The sequence below is a fragment of the Oncorhynchus masou genome, chromosome 11, assembly GCF_036934945.1.
Source record: "Oncorhynchus masou masou isolate Uvic2021 chromosome 11, UVic_Omas_1.1, whole genome shotgun sequence".
Classification (NCBI taxonomy): domain Eukaryota; kingdom Metazoa; phylum Chordata; class Actinopteri; order Salmoniformes; family Salmonidae; genus Oncorhynchus; species Oncorhynchus masou.
Window position 1 is genome coordinate 8,840,373 of NC_088222.1, and position 18,563 is coordinate 8,858,935.

Sequence of the window (18,563 nt, forward strand, 5' to 3'; positions counted from 1 at the left end):
ACCTGTGGTTGTCGTCAGCTCTAGGCTACCTGTGGTTGTCGTCAGCTCTAGGCTACCTGTGGTTGTCGTCAGCTCTAGGCTACCTGTGGTTGTCGTCAGCTCTAGGCTACCTGTGGTTGTCGTCAGTAGGCTGCTCTAGGCTACCTGTGGTTGTCGTCAGTAGGCTGCAGTTGATCAGACGGCAGAACGTTGACAAATGCTTTTTGGTGGTGGGTATAGCTTCCATATGAAACAGCCTGACGCAGTGAATTCACTTATACCCCCGTTTTCCGTCACAATTTGCTTTTGCCATATGTAATGTTTTTGCATGATATTGCTGAAAATGCAGTCTGGTTTGTTGTAATGTTGTACAGTAAGTGTACTGTAACGATTAACCCTCAGATGAATATGAATTTTTTTAGAGGCTAATGTTACTTGATGAAGACATGCTGTTAGCAACTCTGAGCTTTTGTCTTGAAGCTAAAACTGAAAGGAGTGTAGCCTACAGACGAGAAGAATAACCCCCTCGTCTGCACATGCTTGTTAATTGTTGCATTACTCGGGAGTGTAATGTGGTTAAGATGAAGTCGGTTGCATAGCTCAAGCACCCCTCTACACACAACAGTGAGTTAATTAGTTTTAATTCAACCGTGTAGGTGTTTCATTTGTTTTGTCTGTCAGACTGATTCATCAACATAACAGCACTCAGACGCTTACCCACCGACTCCTAGGCTACGTCCCCAAATTCCCCATATAGAGCACTATTTTTGACCAGGGCCCTATGGTTTCTAATCAAAAGTAGTGCACTATGTAGGGGATAGGGTGCCATTTTGGGACAAACACCACAACAGTAGAATGGCAAACCACAGGCAATTACAATCAGACTTCTCTCCTCAGACGACTGCTGCACCATAACAGTGGTTAGGGGTTAGTGCCTAACAACTACTGTACTCCAACATACCATCTTGAAGTGAAATATTTGTTTATAAAAACTATGCAAGGGATTATGTCCCCGATACGGTAATTCTTCTCAACAACAAAAAGCTTCAGCACAAAACATGGTGTTGTGTGACATGTCTCCACCCCCCCACCCCCCCTCCTCCTCCTCAGGTTTCCATGTTTCAGATAAGAGGCCCAAAAGTGGTCTTCACTCAGGTCACAGCGATAGTTACGTAAGGTGGTGATGACAAAGCAAATGTATTGTGCTGCTGAAGGGAGGGCTGAGTGGAGAACTGCTGCTGGCAAGCTCTCAGTGGCAGCTGAGGTCAATAGCTGCCTGGCTGGCTACCACACAAACAGCACTAAGCGTGGAGGGGAGGGGTGGGGGGGGGGGGGGGCTTTTCTCTCTGTTGGAGTGAACAATGCCACACCGCAGCACAAACACAGCCTGGACCGGAGAGCCACTTAATACTTAGCCAACCAGTGCTGACTAGGTCATTAAATGTAGATAGGCACACATCAAGGTTTTCAGGATTTAGTCTTTAGAAGAGGTGTGTGTGTGTGTGTGTGTGTGTGTGTGTGTGTGTGTGTGTGTTCGCTGGCTACTACTGCTCAGACAGAACTGCACCAGCTGGAGCTGGGCAAAGAGAGAGGGGCATCCCAACCTAACATGTAAATCAAAGTTTATACAGTGGGGCAAAAAAAAGTATTTAGTCAGCCACCAATTGTGCAAGTTCTCCCACTTAAAAAGATGAGGCCTGTATGACAGACAAAATTAGATTTTTTTTCTCCTGAAAATCACATTGTAGGATGAATTTATTTGCAAATTATGGTGGAAAATAAGTATTTTGTCACCTACAAACAAGCAAGATTTCTGGCTCTCACAGACCTGTAACTTCTTCTTTAAGAGGCGAAGAGCCTCTTAAAGAAGAAGTTACAGGTCTGTGAGAGCCAGAAAAAAGAGCAGGCAGCTCTTTGCCAGCAGCTCTTCACAATGCTTCAAGCATTGCGCTGTTTATGACTTCAAGCCAATCAGCTCCCGAGATTAGGCTGGCAATTAGAACACCTATTAGAACATCCAATAGTCAAAGGTTTATATGAAATACAAATGGTATAGAGAGAAATAGTATAATAACTACAACCTAAAACTTCTTACCTGGGGAATATTGAAAACTGCTAAAAGGAACCACCAGCATTTCATATGTTCTCATGTTCTGAGCAAGGAACTTAAATGTTAGCTTTCTTACATGGCACATATCGCACTTTCTTTCATTCAGTATTGTTGTAATTGTCATTAATACAAATATATATTAAAAATGATAATAATAAGCCGATTAAATCGGTATCGGCTTTTTTTTTTTGGGGGGGGGGGTCCTCCAATAAATCGGCACCGGCGTTGAAAAATCACAATCGTCCGACCTCTAATATCAATACATTCACACAAACTACCTAGGTGAAATAAGGGAGAGGCCGTGTGTCATGTGGGGTCGATGTAGCTTTTTTTTTTTTAAACAGGTTTGCTGTTTATTTGAGAAATATGAGATGGAACAGAGTTGCATGCAATAAGGGCTCTATATAAAATACTGAATGCCTTCTTGAATTTGTTCTGGATTTGGGGACTGTGAAGAGACCCTTGGTGGCATCTCTGGTGTGGTAAGTGTGCGTTTCAGAGCTGTGCTTTATCAACACTATCTTATAAAAAGAAGAAGTGATGCAGACAGTCGCTACTCAACTCTTAGCCAAGAGAGACTGGCAAGCATAGTATTTATAGTAGTATAGTATCTATCATCAGCTCTCTGATTACAAATGGGCCAGCTAAAGCTTAACTGTATTTTTTAACAGCACTTGACCACGACTGGACAATAATCAAGATAAAACTAGAGACGGCAGGACTTGCTTTGTGTAGTGTGTCAAAAAAGCAGAACATCTACTACGGACTGACCTTTCCCTATCTTTACAACCACTGAATCTATATGTTCAAACCATGACAGTTTACAAGCCAAGGTTACAACAAGCAATTTAGTTTCCTCAACTTGTTCAACAGCCACACCATTCACTACCAGATTCAGCGGAGGTCTAACGCTTAGGGAATGATTGTACCAAATACAACGCCTTAAGTTGTAAGAGATGCTCAGGACGAGCTTAATACTGCCCACCCATTCCAAAACTCTTCGTTATGGGCTTCGGTGGCCTCATTAACTGTGGTTGCTAACGTGTACAGTACCAGTCAAGTTTGGACACCGGTTCACTCAAGGGTTTTTATTTTTACTATTGTGGAGTAATATTGAAGATATCAAAACTATGAAATAAACACATGGAATCATGTAGTAACTCAAAAATATATTTTGATTTCTTAAGTAGCCACCCTTTGCATTGACAGCTTTGCACTCTTGGCATTCTCTCAACCAGCTTAGCTTGAAGTAGTTCCCACATATGCTGAGCACTTGTTGGCTGCTTTTCCTTCACTCTGTGGTCCAACTCCCCCCAAACCATCTCAATTGGGTTGAGGTTGGGCGATTGTGGAGGCCAGGTAATCTGATGCAGCACTCATCACTCTCATTCTTGATCAAATAGCCCTTACACAGCCTGGAGGTGTGCTGGGTCATTGTCCTTTTGAAAAACAAATGATAGTGGGACTAAGCGCAAACCAGATGGGATGTCGCTGCAGAACGCTGTGGTAGCGTGTGCCTTGAATTCTAAATAAATCAGTGTCACGAGCAAAGCACCATCACACCACCACCTCCATGCTTCACGGAGGGAACCACACATGTGGAGATCTCAAAAGACAAAAGCTCAGATTTCCACCGTTCTAATGTCCATTGCTCGTGTTTCTTGGCCCCAGCAAGTCTCTACTTATTGGTGTCCTTTAGTTGTGGTTCCTTTGCAACAATTTGACCATGAAGGCCTGATTCACAAAGTCTCCTCTGAACAGTTGATGTTGAGATGTGTCTGTTACTTGAACTCATTTATTTGGGTTGCAATCTGAGGTGCAATTAACACTAATGAACTCGGTTTCTTCCTTTCCTGTGGCAGAAGGAAGTCAGTTCTATTTGTAACGCAGATCGTGCTGCAAGTCCTGCCTCTTTCTCCTCATTGGTTTATTTATAGAAGCAGGTACCCACGTGCCATCTCCTCATTGGTTATACCCACATGGTGATTGAAAGACAAACTGTGTTGCTGGCCGTAGTGGTAATACTATGAAAGTTTAGATGGCTATCACCATATAAGTTCAAAGATGAAAAAGCCTGGAAGGTGGAGAGATGACTAGAAATTATTCGGTTGACCGTTGTGTGTGGATTAATTGTCGGCGTAGAGGACCTTGTGCATTTCAGGTAAAATAACTCAATGTTTATATACAAGGACAAATTAGCTAGCAAATGCAAGCTAGCTAAATTGCCATAAATGTTTAATGCTTTTCGACCTGTCCCCAAATTCATGTAATTGGTTCAGTTTGTTTCGATATTTTAACCTGCGTGTCATGATCGCGTTTGGTGTGTGGGGACAAAATAAATTGTTGAACGATGGCGCACGCACGCAGCCGGTTTGGGTTCCGTGTCAGTTGTCAATGCCAGGAGTTCAGTATTGAGCAATAATTTTTCCACCTGTCCCCACACTAACTTTACAAAATTATAACTTAGTGCTTTTCTTTCATTATTCATTTTTTTTATGCATGAATACGATGGGCTCACTGTTCGTTGTTGGCATTAACTGCTTAAGTTCGCCCACTTTCCCATCATTAAAATAATAGCCAACATTACATAGTTTTGTAATGAATAGGCCATCTGATTCAATGGAGTTCAATGTGTCTCTCTACCCATAACGTAATTTAAAGTATGCCAAAGTTATTTTCCATATCATTGATATTCGCTTCATAACAGTTTCTTATTTTTGTTAAGTTTAGTCACAATTACCAGCAAGTCAGCCAGACTTAGCCAGTCTTTTTGACCCCCCCTCCCCTCCAACATCTTTCAACCATACCATTTTTCAATTCGTCATCAATCCATGGAGCCAGTTTTAAAAGTTAGTTTCACAGTTGCATGTTTATCAATAATTGGAAGAAGCCATTTCATAAATTCATTAAAGGCGTAGCGTCTGGATGTTCCTTATTAAAATCACATCAGACCAACACATTTTTTACATCGTTCACATAGAAAAGTTTTTGCTGTGACTATGATCTAAGACTATTTTAGGCCCAGCTTTAGGAACATTGGTTGTCCTAGATATAGTCACTATATTGTCATCATTACATCCAATGTGTGTGTATACAGCTTTAGGAGAGAGTTCTACAGTATTAGTAAAAATGTGATCAATGCATGTGGATTATCTTGTTCCTGTCGTGTTTGTAAACACCCTGGTAGGTTGATTAATAACCTGAATCAGATTACAGGCACTGGTTAATGAAGCTTCCTCTTGAGCAGATAGCTTGATGAAAGACAGCCAATATTCAGGTCCAAAAGAAAATACACACCTGTGTTTACACCATTGGGCATTTCACACACATTATTTAGATACTGACTGTTGGCACTTGGTGGCCTATAGCAACGCCCCAGAATAATAGGCTTTAGATGAGGCAGGTGAACCTGCAACCACAACACTTCGATAACACTTGATATGAGATTTTCTCTTAGCGTTACTGGGATATGGCCCTGAATATATATAGCAACACCTCCCCCATAAGCATTCCTGTTACTACTGCTGTATCAAATTAATTATCTAAGCGAGTCTCAGAAACGACTAATATATGCTATCAGATGTTAGCAAGTTATTGATTTCATGAACCTTATTCCTAAGGTTACATATTAATATGGGCTATTTTCAGCCCTTTCTTGGGTAGCTTCTCCAAGATAGACATAATATGGAAAACAAAACAAAATATACATTTAGTCCATTAATCATTTTGCGTGTGCGTGTGTGTGCGCTGCAGCGTTGAAGCTACATTACCCAAAGGCTTGGCTCTCTCATTCCTTCCAGGCTCCTGGGAGGGAGGGTGGACAATGAGCCGGTCATATCAGATGTAAGCAATGTCCCCACACGCTCTGGCAGCTTTCATGGCTGGGATAGTTATTTTCTCTTCTGGCCCACAGCTTCAGGGTAATCCTCGTTGCGGAAGATGTACACTCCTTTCAAGTTCTTTGCGCTTTCCAGAACCGCTACCTTGTCCTTGAACCTCAGGAACTTGGCGACTATCGGCCTGGGCCTGTCACCCTGGGCCGGTGGTGGGTTTTCCAGTCCTATGGGCATACTCAAACTCAGATCTTCCTGTGGTATATCTTCAGTTTCTCCGAGACAATTTCCCTCACTTTGTCCAGACTCCGTCCAATCTGGCATAAGCTAACCATTTAGCTTTCTAGCTAACTAGCTAGTAAATTAGGTATGCTAATCAAAAAGGTATTTAAAATGGCCTAATTTCCTTTTATGAATTGTAACTCAGTAAAATCATTGAAGTTTGTTCTTCAGTATAGATAATGTATGGCAAAACTGTCTACAATGTACATATGAAGTGGGTAAAACAGTATGTAAACATTATTCAAGTGACCAGTGTTCAATGACTATGTATATAGGGCAGCAGTCTCTAAAGGGACAGTGTAAGGTTCTGGGCAGGGTACCAAGGCCAGCTAATGATGACTAACAGCTTGATGGCCTGGAGATAAACAGCTTCTTTCAGTCTCTCGGTCCCAGCTTTGATACACCTGTACTGTCTCTGCCTTCTGGATGGTAGCAGGCTGAACAGGCCGTGGCTCAGGTGGCTGAGGTCCTTGATCTTCTAGATGGTAGCGGGGTGAACAGGCCGTGGCTCAGGTGGCTGAGGTCCTTAATGACCTTCTAGATGGTAGCAGGGTGAACAGGACGTGGCTCAGGTGGCTGAGGTCCTTGATCTTCTTCGCCTTCTTGTGACACCGGGTGCTGTAGATCTCCTGGGAGGGCAGACAGTGTGAGGTTGCAGGCGGTGCAGAATGCTCTCATTGGTGCATCTGCAGAAGTTTGTGAGGGTCTTATGGGTCAAACCAAATTTCTTCAGCCTCTTGAAGGGGGGCAGGGGGCGGTCGTTTTGACAATATCGCAATTTCATTTTTGCGCTAGTTGGCTGCATCTGAACCAAAATACCAGTATTTTTCCTTCATAGCTTATTCTCCATCTTGTTTTTAAATAGTGAGCAGAAAAAATGTCTACGCTAGTATTTCCATGACTGATCAAAACTTGTTTTCTCATGTCTCCATCTTGTCCCTCTGCAGCAGACATATGGTGAGCAATGTTTGGAACATTGAATTACAATATATAGAGTCGTAACACACATTGTATCAGCGCCGAAGTATCATGATAATATGGTATCACGAGGTCCCTGGCAGTCCTACAGTGTGCCTCAATGTCAAGATTAGTCATATTTTTTATTTTTTTTTAACTCCGTAGCCAAAATGAATCATATTTACTGCCAACACGACACACCCTTCTTTCCAAACCCCATACTACTGTAGAGTCGGCCACCAGACTACTGCTCAACCACATTCCAACACACACACACACATACACACACGACTAACCAACGCTGGGGATCTGGGATGGGGTACAATGGCATGGACTGTTTCCAAACAGGAACCAGGTCTGGATCACAACAAACAATCACCATAGCAACACCACCTCACTGCATTCCTTATGTGTACCAGACAGTCAGTATAGTCTAGCTACTTTGAGCATTGCAGTTCTAGGTGAGGAGACTTAGGCTGTGTTTACATAGGCAGCCCAATTATAGACAAACGATCTGATTGGTTAAAAGACCAAATAGTAGAAAAACATCAGAATTCGGCTGAATACAGCCTTAGAAATGTACAACTGTGTGATAAAAATCTAGGAATCTGTTTGGCCTACCTTGAGTTTGGCCAGTGGCTACAGAGAAGCCTCCTCAACAACCATGTATTACTACTGACTGTGATTGTCTCACTGCGTGTTAACAAGCACCAGACTGCCGGGCCTGATGACAGTGTGCGCGTGTGGGCGTTTTGCTGAAGTGCAAAGCCACACAAAAAACACACACCCATTTCTCAAAGCGCCTTTCACTTCAGCCTCGTCACTGAGCCCAAAAGAAGACTTTTCTGACTGTCCCCACTACTAAGCATACGTCATTATGTCCAACATGTGTGCTACAGATCCAACGCGTTACTATGTTTCGTCTCGGCTTCACTTCTGTAATCAGTACTTTACTTAAAACATTTGCTGAGCGTATTGAAGACTGTTCACAAGCAAGCATTTCTTTAGTTTTAGTTCATAGGTCTATGTGGAAACTTATTGAACCAAACAGTTTCTCTCCGTACCTTCAGCCCCCACTCAAAGGTTCCCAGGTGTCTCAGAGTCTGAGTTGCCCAGGCAAACACACACAGAGAGAGAGACAGAGAGAGACAGACAGAGACAGAGACAGAGACAGAGACAGAGAGAGAGCTAAATTCCATTGTTAAATCGCAGAAGCATTACACTACTGTATGACTGAGGCAAGGCTTAGACAGCAGAGTGGAGCACAATGCTTCAAGTAGCCGGAGAGGGAGAGAGCAGGCAGCTTCAAGCTCGATAACCAATGGAACCCCAGACACAAAAAAACACCTCTACATCACCCACTCTCCGGGACATTCACTATGGATTCAAATCAATGAAACATCAGGACTGCGTGTGTTCAGTAGGACACAACATTGTGGAATGTTCGGATAGAAATATATAATCAAGAACAGATGTGCCTCTCTGACAATGACTAGGAGAGTTATCTGACCCCGTCAGCTCTATTCGTGTTCAGTTTGTAGAGTGAGGGGTGAGTTGAAGGTTCGGGGTTATGAGTCACTACACAGCTATCCTCTGCTGGATTAGCGCCCGCAATGGGTGGAAACAGCAGCCTGCCAAATCAGCACTGCTGGGTGAGTGTCCACGTGTACCAGGGCCGGGCGAGGCAGGGGCCAGGGCAGGGCGAGAAAGGGGTCCCAACAATGAGCAGAGCTGCTGCAGGTGCAGCTTGGGCTGTGGGTAGGGAGGGTGAGAGGGGGATTGGCCACAATCCACATAAGAGAGACGGTTAATATATTTGGATTGTGGACAAGCCTTGGAATGGCTGGGTTAATAAAACTATGACGTGTGCCACTCTGCTCTCAGAAGACGTCCTCACTGGGTGGAGAGAAAGTTGGCGAATAATCTTGGCTCAAAACAGTATCGTCAACAAGCTCAGCTCTTCCAGGGTTTATGCATAGAAAAGTATTGGAAGGGCAACATAAAAAAAAAATATATATATATATATATATATATATATATATAAATAATCGTCAGGGAGAATCTAAAATTTAAAAAAATGTAATGGTATGATTGGTTTTAATTACTATGTTTGAGTCACTCAGAATAACAATACGGCATAAAGCATAGCAAAATGAGTAAAATAGCAGGAAACTAGGTTTAAAACCGTAAAGATTTCTCTCCGCCCCATGGCAAAATGTGAAGAACCACTTTAAAACAGTTAAATGTTCTCAGCTACCGAGGGGCAATAAAATATTAGATCGGAGACCACGCCATTGGTCACACCCTCGCTATGCCCACCACCTAAGCCCCATTTTGATCTAGAAGAAACCCTGTGAAAACAACCTGAGGGAGAACTCTCTAGTCGGATTTGAGGCTTTATAAATCTGATCTGCAAGTATGATGAGGGCCGTGAGGTGATTAGTGGGGGGAATGAATTCATTGCATAGTGAATTTGTTAGGCCTACAAAAACATACAGTACCCGATTAGTCAAGTTGACTCAAGCAGGGTTGTAACAATTCACAGATAAACATTTAAAATCGGGGGTCGATGCATAGTTACAAGTGAAATCGGTCCAAATCTAGCCTGCATAGCTCCGAAAATGGATTCAAACGTTACAAAATCTATTGATTACATTATTCTTTCTACCCTCCAAAAATATATAATCTTTTGTGACAATTGATGAGTCTTCTTCATTGAGTGACAACCCATTTAATTTCCTTGGTTACTGCCATCTATCCTCTGTTGAAAATTCTGTTTCACTGGAATAAAAGCTACCGGAGGCAAGTCATCTGGCTATACCTGCTGAACGGGGCTGACAATAAATGTTATGTCGATTGTTTAATTGCACCATCAGCAATAGCTTTGGAAGTGTTTGTTTAAACAAAAAACAGTGTATATGGTAATTTTTAGAGATGAAATGATCAACTAAACCCTGTATAACGAGGAATCTCTTTTGCGAGGCGCACCGCATGGACGAATCGAGAAGAGGATCACTCCATAAAAACTTCTAAACGGTCAAAACCATTCGATTGTGCTATATACAGTGCATTCGGAAAGTATTCAGACTCCTTGACTTTTCTACATTTTGTTAAAATGTATTAAAATAAAAATCCTCAACCTACACACAATACCCCATAATGACAGAGAAAACAGTTCAGACATTTTAGCAAATATATTCAAAACAAAAACAGAAATACCTTATTTACATAAGTATTCAGACCATTTGCTATGAGACTCGAACATTGAGCGCAGGTGCATCCCGTTTCCATTGACGATCCGAGAGATGTTTCTACAAATTAATTGGAGTCCACCTGTGGTAAATTCAATTGATTGGACATGATTTGGAAAGCCACACCTGTCTATATAATGTCCCACAGTTGACAGTGCATGTCAGAGCAAAAACCAAGTAATGAGATCGAAGGAATTGTCCGTAGAGCTCTGAGACAGTAATTGTGTCGAGGCACAGATCTGGGGAAGGGTACCAAAAAATGTCTGAAGCATTGAAGGTCCACACAGTGACCTCCATCATTCTTAAATGGAAGAAGTTTAGAACAACAAAGACCTAGAGCTGGCCGCCAAGCCAAGCTGAGCAATCGGGGGAGAAGAGCCTTGGTCAGTGAGGTGAACAAGAACCCGATGCTCACTTTGACAGAGCTCCATAGTTCCTCTGTGGAGATGGGAGAATCTTCCAGAAGGACAAAAATCTCTGCAGCACTACACCAAGCAGTCCTTTATGGTAGATTGGCAGATGGAAGCCACATGACAGCCCGCTTGGAGTTTGTCAAAAAGCACCTTAAGACTCATCTCAGACCATTAGAAACAAGATTCTCTGAACCACCAGCTTTCATGTGTTTTGAGCAAGGAACCTAAACGTTAGCTTACTTTCTTCTCAAAAATATATATTTTTTTTGGTCCTCCAAGTCAGTATCAGTGTTGAAAAATCACAATTGGTCGAACTCTACCTAAAACAAGTACAAATCTACACTGGAGTTTCCGACCAAGAAGTAATGGATGTTGGCGAGTTACAGTTTTGACTTAAATCTACTTTAGAAATCTATGGCAAGACTTGAAAATGGACTCACAGCTGTAAAATCGCTGCCGAAGGTCACTAAGGTGACTCAATACATACATTGACTCAAGGTGACTCAATACATACATTGACTCAAGGTGTGTGAATAATTTTGTCAATTAGATATTTAACTTTCAATAAAATGTGAAAACAGGTCTAAAAACATGTTGTTTTCACTTTGTCATTATGTGGGTCGTGTGTGAGATTTTGAAGAAAAAATGCATTCATGCTGCAACAAGTAGAATATGAACACCATCTTAAGGTACTGTATCTTAGTCATTTAGCTCTGATCCAGAGACTCACAGGAGAAACTGCTCAAGGGCACAGACAGACATATTTTATTTTTTAACCTCGTCGGCTTCAGGGACTCGAACCAGTGACCTTTTGGTTACTGGCCCAATGCTCTTAACCGCTAGGCCGACCCTGTATCAAGACAAGTGTGAAATCTTGAAAAAGGGGAAAAAGACGCACATTCCTAACGATTAGACCAATTATGCCAGCATTCACTTATTGAGACAAATGGTCACCCATCTGTCTCGGTGAGCATTCATTATCATTGGAGACTACAGGACACAGGTGTGGAATGCACTAAATTTAGGGGACAGATTATTTCTCTGTTGGTGTCCATTGTCTGTTCCTCCTACAGGTAAACAGGCAGGGTGAGGTCCCATCGCAAAGTCTGCATCCCAAATGGCACCCTATTCCCTTTATAGTGCACTACTTTAGACCAGAGCCCTATGGAACCCTATTCCCTATATAGTGCACTACTTTAGACCAGAGCCCTATGGAACCCTATTCCCTATATAGTGCACTACTTTAGACCAGAGCCCTATGGAACCCTATTCCCTATATAGTGTACTACTTTAGACCAGAGCCCTATGGAACCCTATTCCCTATATAGTGCACTACTTTAGACCAGAGCCCTATGGAACCCTATTCACTTTATAGTGCACTACTTTAGACCAGAGCCCTATGAGGGCCCCGCTCAAAAGTAGTACACTAGGTAGGGAACAAGGTGCCATTTGGGACACAAACAAAGTCTCAAAGACAATTATGGAAATATTCCCCCCAGAGAGAGAGAATAGGACTAGACTAGAGCATGCAAATCTCTGACATTTCGTTCTGCATGATTTCCACTGAGCTGACCTAGCCTCACAGAGTGTGTCAATAAGCTACATCGACACTGGGCCTGAATGCTGTCTCTCCAAAAATGGTTATCCGTCTGTAGTTTTAAGCTGATCAAACTTTGGAAGAGCTACTTTCCAGAGCAAGTCGAGGCATCCAAAAGTTCAATATTAACCAACTAAGAAACAGGCCCATCTGATACATGTTCCATTTTTAGGATATGTTCAAGGTTTGTTAGTTTGATGTTACGTAATGTTTAACTTTTTCTTTGCTGACCAACTATTTCTTCCATCTAAAGTCCACCGTCCAGTTCTAATCTAAAGTCCAGTTTAAACCCAATCTCCCAGGCTTGTGTGTTCATTATGCGTCTGGTATTAACTGATATTTCTCACACAGCAGGCTATATAGGCTAGTCAAAATAAGGAACACACACACACACACAGTTAAAAACAGAACATGATTCTGCTTACCTCTATAGACTGTGATGGTATCTTCAGTTTGGAAAGGCTGGGCTTGGTGCTTTTCAAGTCTGGTAAGGGTTCATGATAAGACTGCCCATGGAAGTCTTCTGGAGAGGGCTTGAGGTCCGGAGACTCGCTGGTCACCTGGTCCTGGCCGTCCATGGGCCGGACGTAGGCTGTTGGCTTCTGGGGCATGACCAGGTTGGGTTTGGAGGCCAGGGGTGGAGGGAAGGTCTGAGAGGGTAGGGTTGCTCCATCGATGGCCGGAGGTGGGATGTCTCTCTGGGGGTCATCCAGGGGGACACCATGGGGAAGTGTGAGTCAGGGTGTAGGGGAGAGGCCGGGAGCCTCTCAGGGTGCAGGGGGGAGTCCTGGTGTTCAGAGTCGCTGGGGTCACTGGAATGTAGGGGGGATAGGGGATCGGCTGGGGGGGACAGGGCGGAGAGGACTGGAGGAAGACTGGCACACTCCCTCAGGTCTGGCCAGAGCTCAGTCTTTCTCTGGTGTGGGTCTGGGCAGGCCTGGCCCTGGCTGAGACTCAGGGAGGACTGGGTGTAGGAGGAGGAAGGACCGTGGATCTTCTTCAGAGGCTGGCCAGAGTGGTTACCACGGGGCGGACCACTACTCTGGCTCTGGCTTGCCCCGTACTGAGGAGGGTTCTGGAATGGAGGCTTCGCTCGGTCTCGGCTGCGAGATGGCCGCCCATACTTTGTGGTGACATGAGATTGAGGGTCCTTAGAGAAGCTGCTGTCCAAACACTGAGTGTTGGGATTGTTCACATCCTCATAACTACCCAGCATCCTCTGGATACGGCTAGACAGCTCATCTCCTTTGTTCGTCTGAAACAGAAAAGAAAAGGTTACTCAGGTACATCAGTGTTGTTAAGAAGATGGGTTCTTATCAGCGCGACAGTAGTTGTTAGCCTTGAAAATTAATAAGAACAATACAGTCTGAGACTGAGGAGGAGAATAACATCTTGCTACACGCTCTTCGTTGTTGCGGAAGTTGACCTGATACTGCTAAAATGTTTACTTTGCATCGCTGAGTCTACCTTTAAAAACCATGATTTAACTAGATAGAAATCAGCCGAACTGTGTTCTTTATAGATAAAACCATGGTTTAACTATCTAAATATTACTGTTGCCCTTCGTCTCTGTATGTAGCTGACTTTTTGGCAACCAATCAATATGACCTTTAAAAAGCAGGAGAGTAGACAAGATGAAGTTCTCGGTTACATTAGCTAGCTAACCCCAAGGGCTGTATGGGCTCACTGCGTCACTCCAAAACATCCTCTTCAGAATAAGGGCAACGTTGGGCTGTGGTTCAGGAGATAGATGGGGGGGGGGACGCATCTGGATGCAACCTTTAGCCTTCACCAACACACTCCGTCATGGATTTTAAGGACGTATAGGATTGGTGTAAGCATTGGCTTGAAGGGAGTTTCCACTATTGTGGAATGCATGGCGGGGAGTGTGCAAGAGTACACGCCAGGAGAAGGGAGGAGAATAAGGTTGCCAAAGTCCCTACAGTAGAAGACACAGAAACTGAAGAGGAAGCGAGACAACTCGCTGGCTCCTTATTTCTGGTTCATATACAGGTCAAAGAACTAAGTAGACCAGGCCAAACTGCTGTCGCATTGGTGCCTATGGGAGAGCCACCCCTTAAACAGACGGGAACTGTGCCAATTTTTTGGTCAAAATGGTAAAACGGCCTGAGTAAGACACCTTCCATTTATCCAGCACCTTTGGTACAGCATCACCTCGTGAAGACAAAGAATCCACCTATGCTTTGCTTCACCATCAATTCACATGGCCTGAGCGAGTACAATGCCTGTCCCTAACAGGCTCCTACCTCACTTCTCTCTGGTCAATATGAGACGCTATGCATTGTGAATAAACCAGCAGTACCTAACCCTAAGCCCTGGGATGTTAGTGACAGCTAATTCACATCCTACAACATTGTTCACCTTGAGAGGCTGGCCTTGTTCACAGACCCAACTGACGCCAACACAACATAAGGATTTGCCAGAATGAACCAAATGCATCACAACAGGCAGCCGACCAAGGAAACAGAGCCTCCCATTCATCCACTGAACAAACAAAGCAATCAGCTTAGCCATGGTAAAGAGATATACTTTACAGCTGCCAGCCACCAAGGGAAAGCAGTGCTTCTTTATAAGAAATGACTGAGTTAACAGGAGAAAAGGGAGGGTTGACTGAAAGAGTGATTGAGGCGGTGTTAATTAGAAAGGGTGGTATGCTACTTGAGGACTAGAAAATGATCTAATAACGTTATTTGGTTCATATTTTCACAACTATTTCTAATTTTCATGTTTTTTTTTGTTTTGTTTTAAGGATTGTTTAGAAACATCTCAAGCCATCTCAAGCTCATCTTGGCCCACTTCCCTGACAACACAGACAATGCATCGCTTCCCGTGTGCCCAATAATGTTTGTACCATGTTTTGTGCTGCTATCATGTTGTGCTGCTGCTGCCATGTTGTCATCGTAATGTGTTGCTATCATGCTTTGTCGTCTTAGGTCTCTATGTAGTATTGTGGTGTCTTTGTCGTGATGCGTTTTGTCCTCTATTTTTAATCCCAGCCCCCATCCCCACAGGCGGCCTTTTGGTAGGCCGTAATTGTAAATAAGAATGTTAACCGACTTGCCTAGTTAAATAAATAAATAATATATATATTTTTTAAATTCATACAGCCTCTCACTGACCCACTGGGCACGAAGGCCAACCAGCACACAGACACGGAATTAAAAAGAGAGTCTCACCAAATTACATTATTTTAAGCCACACCATCTTATTTCCTAGGGAGCCTAAATAGCGAACTGTGTTCCTTTAAAAAATCAGGGGTGGGCAACTTTGATTGTAGCTCATGAGGAAGTGCAGTGGCTCGAGGGTCTGCATAGCCACATCCATAACGACAAAAGCCCTAGCATTTTGGGGGCCCGAAATTGTGTTCGCGGGGCACCCCCCACACCTTGCAAGCAACATTTTTTTAGCAGCCCTACTTGACCGCAGAGATACATTTATAGTTATTTTCTGCAATTCTACACATTTTGCCATTGGGCGGAGAGACGATTTAGCAATTTTAATAACTAATTTCATGGTTGGTAATTTGACCATGATTAATACAAGTTCAGATATTTGAACCGTTAGACTAAATAGCTTTTGTCAAATTGACATAAAAATTTATTTTTGATAACCCAAACCATTTTCCTAACCTTAACCTAATTATCCTGACCTGCCATGTCAATTCTCCCAACCTGCTGCACAAGTTATATTAACCGGTGAAAAGTCCATTTAGACAAGAGCTGTATCCAGTCCAGACAAAACCACCCCTGCTTTAAATAACAAGCGGCTGCTGGAGCTGACAGGCTCTGATGGGGGACAGGACTAACTGGTTGGCCCTCCGGTTTAGAGTACTCCTCAGGGGTTCCCACTCCCTCCTGAGTAGTGACACGGTAGGGGGCTCCAAGAGGCCTCATTAACCGAACAGCACCATAATCTACAGAAGACGTGGCTGGCTGGGGATTGCATCGATTTCCAGAGGACATGACTGGCTGGGGGTTCCCATCTGTCTCCAATCACATGCTGGGATTTACATGCTCACTTGGGGACTTGCAGTCCTCACCCAATAACAGGCTGGGATTTCCATCCACATGCTGCGTAGACCACAAGAGCATTAGTAAGGTCGGGCACTGATGGGGTTGAGGTCAGGGCTCTGTGCAGGCCAGTTAAGTTCTTCCACATCGATCTCGACAAACTATTTCTGTATGGACCTCGCTTTATGCACAGGGGCATTGGCACGCCGAAACAGGAAAGGGCCTTTCCCAAAACAGTTGCCACAAAGTTGGAAGCACAGAATCATCTAGAATGTCATTGTATGCTGTAGCATTAAGATTTACTTTCACTGGAACTAAGGGTCCAAACCCGAACAATGTAATAAAGCCCCAGACCATTATTCCTCCTCCACAAAACTTTACTTGGCACAATGCATTGTGGCAGGTAGTGTTCTCCTGGCATCCGCCAAACCCAGAATCATCTGTCGGAATGCCAGATGGTGAAGCTTGATTCATGACCCCAGAGAACAGTTTCCACTGCGCCAGAGTCCAATGACGGCAAACTTTACAACCCCTCCAGCCCGCGCTTGGTGATCTTAGTCTTGTGTGCTGTTGCTCGGCCATGGAAACCCATTTCATGAAGCTCCCGACGAACAGTTCTTGTGCCGATGTTGCTTCCAGAGGCAGTTTGGAACTCAAGTGATGTCAGCCGAATCCACTAATTTTAAAGGGTATCCATATACTTATGTATATACAGTGCATTCGTATCTATATACTTTTGTACATAGTGCATTTGTAAAGTTCAGACCCCTTGACTTTCCACATTTTGTTACGTTACAGCCTTATTCTAAAATGTATTAATTAGTCGGTAGCCTAGTGGTTAGAGCATTGGACTAGTAACCGAAAGGTTGCAAGTTCAAATCCCCGAGCTGACAAGGTACAAAATCTGTCGTTCTGCCCCTGAACAGGCAGTTAACCCACTGTTCCTAGGCCATCATTGAAAATAATAATTTGTTCTTAACTGACTTGCCTGGTTAAATAAAGGTAAAATAAAATAAAATAAATAAAGTCCCCCCTCCCCTCAATCTACACACAATACCCAATAATGACCAAGCATAAGCAGGTTTAGAAATTTACAAATGTATTAAAAATAAAAAGTGAAATATTATATTTACATAAGTATTTAGACCCTTTTCTCAGTACGTTGAAGCACCATTAGCAGCGATTACGGCCTAGAGTCTTCTTGGGTATGACGCTACAAGCTTGGCACGCCTGTGTTTGGGGAGTTTCTCTCATTCTAGTCTGCAGATCCTCTCAAGCTCTGTCAGGTTGGATGGGGAGCGTAGCTGCACAGCTATTATCAGGTCGCCTCAGAGATGTTCGATCGGGTTCAAGTCCGGGCTCTGGCTGGGACACTCACAGACATTCAGAGACTTGTCCCAAAGCAACTCCTGCGTTGTCTAGGCTGTGCGCTTAAGGCCGTTGTCTCATTGGAAGTGGACCTTCGCCCCAGTCTAAGGTCCGGAGCAGTTTATCATTAAGGAGCTCTGTTCATCTTTCCCTTGATCCTGACTAGTCTCCCAATCCCTGAAAAATATAGCCATAGCATGATGCTGCCACCACCAAGCCTCACCGTAGTGATGGTGCCAGCTTTCCTCCAAATATGATGCTTGGCATTCAGACCAAAGAGTTGGTTTTATCAGACCAGAGAATATTATTTCTCATGGTCTGAATGTCCTTTAGGTGACTTTCAGCAAACTCCAAGTGGGCTGTCATGTGTATTTTACTGAGGAGTGGATTCCATCTGGCCACTCCACCATAACGGCCTGATTGGTGGAGTGCTGCAGAGATGGCAGAACCTTCCAGAAAGATGACCATTTCTGCAGAAAAATTGGTCACTCTGACAGAGCTCCATCTGGTTCATGGTCACCTCCCTGATTAAGGCCCTTCTCTCCCGATTTCTCAGTTTGGTCTGGTGGCCAGCTCTCTCTAGGAGAGTCTTGGTGGTTCTAAAACATATTTTATTTTAGAATGATGGAGGCCACTGTGTTCTTGGGGACCTTCAATGCTGCAGAATGTTTTTGGTACCTTTCCCCAGATCTGTGCCTCGACACAATTCCTTCGATCTCATGGCTTGATTTTTGCTCTGACA

The 18,563-nt window shown here is 43.6% G+C and overlaps 1 protein-coding gene across 1 annotated transcript in view; it reads right to left on the reverse strand.

Annotated features, from left to right (window-relative positions):
• Nucleotides 1–18,563, reverse strand: part of LOC135548076 (AF4/FMR2 family member 1-like) — a 58,189-nt gene that overhangs the window by 29,639 nt on the left and 9,987 nt on the right. The window contains 2 exon segments of the mRNA XM_064977315.1: nucleotides 12,848–13,140; nucleotides 13,143–13,677. Of these exon segments, the coding sequence (XP_064833387.1) occupies nucleotides 12,848–13,140; nucleotides 13,143–13,677 (828 nt within the window).